This window comes from Carassius carassius, chromosome 38 (genome assembly GCF_963082965.1).
Source record: "Carassius carassius chromosome 38, fCarCar2.1, whole genome shotgun sequence".
Lineage (NCBI taxonomy): Eukaryota > Metazoa > Chordata > Actinopteri > Cypriniformes > Cyprinidae > Carassius > Carassius carassius.
The window spans coordinates 28,626,477-28,634,660 of NC_081792.1; the positions used below are offsets into that span (position 1 = coordinate 28,626,477).

At 37.3% G+C, this 8,184-nt stretch overlaps 1 protein-coding gene across 1 annotated transcript; it reads left to right on the forward strand.

Annotated features, from left to right (window-relative positions):
• Positions 1 to 3,919: 3,919 nt before the first annotated feature.
• Positions 3,920 to 7,939, forward strand: LOC132119216 (uncharacterized). Its single transcript, XM_059529008.1, has 13 exons — positions 3,920 to 4,320; positions 4,392 to 4,502; positions 4,611 to 4,835; positions 4,946 to 4,988; positions 5,499 to 5,672; positions 5,753 to 5,878; positions 5,954 to 6,080; positions 6,163 to 6,299; positions 6,370 to 6,469; positions 6,556 to 6,635; positions 6,722 to 6,825; positions 7,210 to 7,291; positions 7,358 to 7,939. Exons 1-13 carry the CDS (start codon positions 3,963 to 3,965, stop codon positions 7,380 to 7,382), a joined length of 1,692 nt encoding a protein of 563 aa, XP_059384991.1. The 5' UTR covers positions 3,920 to 3,962; the 3' UTR covers positions 7,383 to 7,939.
• Positions 7,940 to 8,184: the final 245 nt, after the last annotated feature.

An 8,184-nucleotide genomic window follows, 5' to 3' on the forward strand; every position in this document is an offset into this window, starting at 1 on the left:
GCTTGACACTCATGTTTTGGCAGACTCGAGATGCTAACTTGGCTGGACAGCAGGAGTTAGCGAGGAGTAGATCCAGAATGGCGTATATCCTGAACAACGTCGCTCTCGGTATCGGCCTCACAATCATCACACTCTCCATTATCATTAAACTTACAATTCGTTGAACAACATCTTTGCACAGAAACAAGTGCATCTACTCCAGACCCTTTGAGGGAATCACCAATGTAGGGTTATGTTTTATTTCTTCTTGTAGTTAATGTTGGCAGATTGATATGTATGATTATCAGAAATTAATCTGCTTTTGCCTTAGTGCTGATTTAAATGTTTTTTTTTTACACGTTCAAATAAAGTGTTAAAATTAAGAGAAAAAGTTCTGTTGCATTAAATACATAATGCCATGGTCAATCTATTAATATACAGTACAAGGTTTGTTTTCTGGGAGTGATTGCAAGGAAATAATGGTTTGATCTGCTCATTATGTCTTTTTAAATGCAATATGCACACATCAGTGCAATGGTCTTATTAGTGAAAGTTTGTAATTGTTGGGTTCTAGATCACATCAAATTTTCTAAAGAGCATTTTTTTAAATCCCATTATTTTTCCCCAGACATGAAAAAAATCAAAATTATGCGTCATTAGTTACCCTTTGTAATAATCAATAATTCCTTTTAGACATTTTTGAAATTTTTTTGAAAAGTGTGTGAAAAATGTGTTGAATGTACTGTACATTGCATAATGTGTGTACTGGATTAAAATAATTCTCCAGAACACAATTTTAGATATTTTGGATGAAAACCTGGAGGGTTAAGACTGTCCCATAAATGAAAACCTTTTATACGATCACAATGGGATTAAATGGGTTAATTCAATGGGGATTTTTTTTTACTTGCCTTCTTGGTGCACTAAACAAAAAATCATATGTGTTTTTCATTTTATCTGGCCAACAACAGAATTAAAGCGATAGTTGTTTAAACATAGGATCATAGATTCACCATGCGGTCATATTATAATGAAATTATCTAACCGAGTATTTTAGATTTCGTCTGGGACACTTCACTCCACTTACCATTTTACTGAGCAAAACCCAACACAACGCTAGATTTGCAATATTAGCCTAATATCAGATCACACACAGGATAATCGCTGTGTTATCTGTAGTAAGGGACTTCCCATCCAAGCTACCAAACAAGTTAGGCAACATTATAGCAGACTCATGCAAAAATACATCAGTTATCATCATTTTTTGTCATGATTAATTTATTAATGGCTTTGCATCGACTTTATTAAAGAGAAAAGAATCACTTCATCCAATGTTTAAAGTGAATAAAGCCTTACAGAAACTACTGAAGAGCTTTGCTCTCTTCCACGACAGTTAGGTTATGTGTAGTGTATTTGAATATGTGTAACAAATACCAGGATCACTGTGTTTTTGGAACTGTCTTCTTCCTTTAACAAAACAAAGCATACACTTATACATAAATCTTCATTTGACTACATTTTCATGTTTACAGACATTTCCTTCAACTCTAAAGCAGCAAATTCTGTAGATTTGCATCATCTTCTGTAGCATTAATTAATATACAATCCATTATTATACAAAATTATAACATATCAGCAACAAAATACAGCAAAATCAGTAATATTGTGAAATATTTTTACTGTTTATAATATCGGTTTTCTATGTCAATATCTGTTAAAGTGTAATTTATTTCTGTGATGCACAGCTGTATTTTCAGCATCATTCCTCCAGTCTTCAGTGTCACATGATCTTCAGAAATCATCAAAATATACTGATTTACTGCTCAATAAACATTTTTTATTATTTTATTTTTTTTATAGATGGTCTAGATTTAAACTTACAAACTGTGTCTGCCTCCCGAAAACATAAAAATAAAATAAACAAAAATGCAGCTACTGGTACACTTTTGCAGTGTAAAGATGCCTTTTGTTTATGTTGAAAAAAAGAGATTCATAACAGTCTATTTTACTGTGATTAATGGAAGTAACTGGTTAACTTATTATTAACACTTTTAGATAATGTTATATAAAGCACCACTATACTCAAAACCAGAGCTCTGAGAAACACTGAAAATATTGTTATAAGCTATAGCAACGCCTCATCCTTTACATTTTGGACGTGGCTCATGTCAAAAAGGGCTTTTGTAAAATGGGATCAAATGTTTTTATTAAATCAAGTTTTAACATGTGTTTATCTGTATTATATACGTTGATCTTCAACTAAATTGTTACCTTTAGATTGCTTTGGATGTAAAAAAAAAAAAAAAATTGCCAGTTCCGGGAACAGAGTCAGTGTCTGTCATTTATTTTCTAGATTAAAGTCTCTGTGCTGAGTATTATGATCTCACACTGACATCTGCTCGTGAAGAGAGGAACTGCAGGCTGCTAACAGGCTTGTTCAAGAAAAAAATTCACTTTTTAATTGTTTTTGTATTCCTTTTTTTCATATAGACTCATACAATCAGATACAACAATTTATTAAATATTTATTACAATAGATATAGAAAAATTCAACACTCACTGGATGCTTTAAGCTGAATTTTCAGCAACTGAACTGCATGCAGTGTCAAATTATGTCAAATATAGTCAGTTAAGCTACAAACTAGATCATAAGGCAAAATGTGTTTATTTAACTTTTTTTTCTTCTTTTTTTTTTTTTTTTTTTTGAGCTACAGCTCGACATATTAATGAAGTTTTTCACTAGTTAGCAGTAAACTGGTTTCCTCACCAGAATATGTTCTAGATTTGTGTTGGATGTTATCTTTGGAATGGAAATATGGATACGTTATTTGTATACATTGTAGTTTTTTCGTGTTTCCTGAGGACAAGAAAAGAGGAACAGATGAACCGATTCAGTTGAGTGAGTCATTTACTCTGGAATCGATCCGATTGATTCAAACTCGTGACTTCGATCATTCAGTTCACAAAAAAATAAATAAATAAATAAATAAAACCGGTCAAAGAGCCATTTATTTTCACATTTCTGTCGGCTTGTAATAATTTTAAAAAGCACGTAGCGATGGGGAAAACTGAGTGAATTGAATTGAATTCGCGAATCTTTTGATTCCGATCGGGACTTTAGGAGCGGAAATCATTATAAAAGTAAAAAAAAAAAAAGACTACAACCAGATTTGCATTTATATTATTATTTTATTTATTAATATTCAGCAAGATAGTTTTATTCCATTTATTCATTCAGCAGACGCTGGTATCCAAATGAGGAACCGAGGAATAAAAATTAATCTTTATATTTACTTACATTGTCATTTTGCAGATGCTTTTATCCACAGCGACTTACAATTGGGGGATAGTACATTAAGCGATTCTTTTTATAGAGGCAAACTCACACCGGAAGTGCTTGTAATATCAAGTTTTAGACTTAGTTTTAAATAAGTACAAGCTAGAAAGAGAAGAAATAAATAAAGATAAATACTTTTTTTACGATGAAGTCGTAGCCTATACAATATTTGATATTTCACTTCAAAGAAGGCTGAGAAAGTTCCACAATATATGTTTGTGTGAGAGAGATGTGTGTCCTGCAGTTGTCCAAGAAGCATCCGATTCAAATGAAAACATTCTGCTGGTCTCCAGCGAGCATCGAACGTTCGAGCCCTTCATCTCATTATGACGTCAGCGCTGTTTCGATGTAAAAGATTGCGAAGAGCTGAACACACTGTTGGGTGATCAGGAGTCAGGTAAGTCACTACTCCATCAAGTTGTCTCTTTACTCCAGTAAATAAATAGCTTAAATATTTATTGAGCTATATTAAAATTAGAGTTTTCCTGCAACCACATACAATACACCGACTGCAAATACAAAATTATTCAACAATTCCACTATTTTTGCTCTGTAAATGAAAAGATACAAAGTTAACCTCCCCTAATTAAAAGACTAAAATCACTGGTAGCAACAATTTGAATTCTGTTTATTATCTTTCTAGAATATGGTCAATGACACTTGTGGTGACAAAATGGATCGAAAGACCAAAAAAGAGCAGAAGAAAAGGAAGAAATGGGGCACGTCTGTGTCATCTTCTCCAGATGTGGTGGTGTCAGCCGCTGCACCTGCTGAAGGTGTCCAAACTCCCTCTTCATCCTCCTGGAAGCACAAGTTTCCATCTCTGCGCCGGGTTTTCCGGAGAATGCTATCTTTTCTGTCGTGTGTGTCCTCATGTGAGGTGACTCGGTCAACCAGTGTCGACACACGTGATGATGATGCTTCTTCCTCACCTGCAGTCAGCAGATCTTCTGATCCAGATGTTGAACTGCAGGCTGAGACTCAAGAGAAAGAAGCAATCAAAGGTGAGAAAATGTTTTCAAGCTTTTCCAGTATGCACAATATACATTTTTTTATAAATCAATATCTTCAACAGATGTAGCTGGAGAGCAAAGCTCCACTTCCAGCACTGAAGATACATCCACATCCACAGACAGAAGACCTTCAGATCTGCTGTATGCAACCCTGGGATTGGAAGTTACTGGAGGTTAGCCTTTATGATTTCTGTGTGTGGTTTACAGTAACTTTATCTTTCACAGTGTGAATCAAAGTATGGAAAGTATCTCATAATGGCATTTTTGTGGTTTCTTCACAGGAGAATCAAGCACCTCAATCAGCACTGATGGTTCTTCCTCATATGGACCATCAGATCTGGAGACCAGTGGAGTTTTCACTTCCTCCAGCGCTGATGATTCCTCCTCGTCTCTAGAAGATCATCCATCAGATCTGGAGACCAGTGGGGTTTTCACCTTCTCCTCATCTGAAGACAGTGAGAAGATTGATCTGCTGGCTGAACTTCAGGCTACAGTGGTTCTTGAAGGTTAGAGAAGTTTATTAAAGCTTCTGCTGTTTAAACCAACTACCATTTAATTCATTATATGAATATGTGATGTGCAATAATTAATTCTTAGTAACTTTTAATTTTTACAGATGCAGCTGGCGATCAAGCCATCTCTGATGCAGATCTTGACTAGTGGGTGATAGGAATGAATGTTGTGTGTTGATGTAATGCATGAAATCAAACTTCAATTGGACAAACTCTATAGAGTTGGTTCTGGAAGCAACCCATCTATTTGAGAGATTTTTATAGTTATAAGCCATGCACCAAACCAACTACCTACGAGGTGAATCATAACAATACAAGCTTTGTTTTGAAGCAAAAAAAGTCTATTTAATTAATGACTTTAGTGAGGGAGATAACTACAATGCACTGCAGCATTGGGGATGACAATCGCATTTAAAATGGTCAAGAAATACAAAACTGTTGATTTAAATCATGTTGATTATACATAGAAACAATTTATTTTCTGTCTTTTACAGAATCATGAATAATGTAGTTTTACGTAAAGTAATTCTCCTGTTAAACAATATTTTCTAATCCTCATTGTGTTAAAAATCCCCTATGCAAAACATGCATGGGATTTTAACTTATAGAACCCAACTTTTCGACTATTGTTTATCTTACCCATGATTTTTTTCCCAGCATCCTCGGTGTGATTGCTAGTATGAGGGTGCAGTCCAATGGTCTGTCCCATGCTGAAATACTGCAGCTCATACAGTGCAGTCCTCAGCAGAGCAGTGGCAGCGATACGGAGGACGATGTCCAGTTGGCTGATGTTGTGGCGACAGCATGGCCGACCAAAATCAAGCACTTGGGGTAAATGTTGGATCTGAACGTACATACTCGCATATAATGTGCCTCACAGACACCCACTGACCGAACACCTCTTGTCACAGTTTTCCCAATTTAGGAAACACGTGCTACATGAACTCTGTGTTGCAGTGCCTCCTCACCGTTTCCCCGTTTCGGGACGATGTGCTTTCCCAGCGGGAACGGTGGAATGACGGAAGCACGATGCTCAGGTACAACACTTTAATTTATGCAACATTATATTTCAATCTAAATGGAAAATCACAATTTCAAAGCAATTTTTTCAGGGCGCTCACCGACCTGCACATGACCAGGCTGACCGGGAATGACAAGAATCTGAAAGCAAAGCTCTTGTCTTCGGTGAAGAGGTGTATTGAAACTCTCCACCCTGATTTCTTGGGAGACCATCAGCAGGTTCAGGAGATAAACAATTTGATAAACATGTATGATTTTTAGACTTGCATTTGACGTTATCCTTCGTTCTTTCTTCTCTCAGGACGCCCATGAGTTCCTGATGGTTTGCTTGGCCCGTCTTAAAGAGGAGGGCGAGCTTCTGCAGAGCTCCTGGCCTCAGTACACCTGTCCTGTAGCTAACATGGAGTTCCAGCTGAACCGCCGGCGCACCTGCGACAGGTAGCATCACGCGTCCACACCTTCAGACTCGTTCACTGTATGTGTCGCTGATGTTCTTCTGTCGGTTCAGCTGTGGCTTCCAGAGTAGCTTCAGAGAGGAGTCCAACTACCTCTCTCTAGTCATCAGTCCTCAAGGATGCCTCGTCGACAGCCTGCAGCAGTACTTCAAAGTCAGTGACATCACTGATGACATCACATCAGCAGGAGGATGCAGATTCTGAATGTGTCTGATGTCTATGTGGTTCGTTTTCTCCAGACATCTTCATTTGAATGCTCCTGCAGCGAGTGTGACGGCCGTGTGGCATCGGAGGCGTTGGAACTAATCACTCTGCCGCGGTACAACATCTTGTCGATCAGTTTGTATCCTGCAGAAACACTAAACATGATAACTCTAAGTTCATAACTTCTGAATCTCTCGACAGGGTGCTTGTGCTTCTGGTCATGCGCTTTGACATCACATCCTCAATGCACAAGATGAAAAATCGTCTGGACGTTCCAGAAGACTTTGCACTGTCCTGCGATAAAGGTACGGGTCGGTCCATAAAACATCTGCCCTCATCTTGACATCCCATCATCCGGATTATTCTACAAGGCATTAGCTCTGAAAACTGCTTCTCAAAGATGTTTGAGCATTGAATATTTACCGTTTTCCTATTTGATGCATGCTCCTCAACAGAGAGCAGAGAGATGAGAGTGATACAGAGAAAAGGCCCAAATCAACAGCAAGAGAGAAGGAAGAAAGATAGGGTTGAGACTGCAGGACAACAGGAAAGATATAGACAGCAATTCGATAGATAGTACACAATGCTAAAACAATAACTAGATAGGATGATAGAATTACAGTAGGGATGATTGAACAGCAGAATGAATGTGATGATGTAATCTAATAGTCAGTGTTTGTGTTGAACAGGTGGAAGCATCAGACGGACGCAGTGGTGCTCAGTACAGCCTCGCTGGAGTCGTGTCTCATCTGGGCAGCAGTTTGTATTGTGGTAAGAGCTTCTTCAGTCGTCTCGTTCACTCGTTCAGCATCACACTACAGCTGTTCTGTCGTGCAGGGCACTACATCAGTCACATCCGTGACTTCACCGGATCCGGATGGCTGAGATGCAGTGACACCAGCATCAGAAGATCCAGCTGGTCGAAGGCGTCGAATAACATCGGGAAGAATGGATACTTGCTCTTCTACGTGAAGAGGTGAATATCACCACAGCACTAGTGCTCAAATATGACTCACTGCTGAGTTCTCTTATATTAAGTCACGGTTGTATTCTAACTGTAGTTCAGCAGCAGCTGGTTGATGCAAGTGAAGGGAATTACATCTAAAGCCAAACATAAGCTTAGAGAAGATCCTTCTGCGGTTCCTCCGTCTCCCTCAATTCCTCCTCAACATCCTGGGAATCTCATCCCTGTACAGGTCGACATCGGAGAGACTTCTCCATCAGTGGTTCCACATGCAATCCCAGGAAAAGCAGGATTGGCTAGTTGCATACGAATTTTACATATTATATATGTTTATATGATCTCATATCAATAAGGTTTATATTACTAATAGTACTATTCTATTAATTTTAACCGAGCCAGTGGTATTTGAAACGTATGTATACGATACCTTATTCATCATTTTACAATATGTATAAAAACAATTGCATCCTTAACCATCAATAAATGTCATTTATTCAAAAAGTTGAAATTACTGTTTTTCTTTAAAAAAGAAAGAAAAAAAAAAAAGATTTACTGACCCAAAACTTTTGATCGGTAGTGTATATTGTAAAAAAAAAAAAAAAAAAAAGATTTATATTTTGAATAAATGCTGTTCTCTTGAACTTTTTCTCCATTAAAGAATCCTGAAAAAGTATCACAGCTTCCTAAAATATATATTTTG

Excerpts from the sequence above, each read along its gene's own strand:
- LOC132119216 (XM_059529008.1), top strand. The coding sequence starts at position 3,963 with ATGGTCAATGACACTTGTGGTGACAAAATGGATCGAAAGACCAAAAAA. Across the intron at positions 4,989-5,498 it reads TCTGATGCAGATCTTGACTA|CATCCTCGGTGTGATTGCTA; the intron begins GTGGGTGATAGG and ends TTTTTTTCCCAG. Across the intron at positions 6,470-6,555 it reads GCCTGCAGCAGTACTTCAAA|ACATCTTCATTTGAATGCTC; the intron begins GTCAGTGACATC and ends CGTTTTCTCCAG.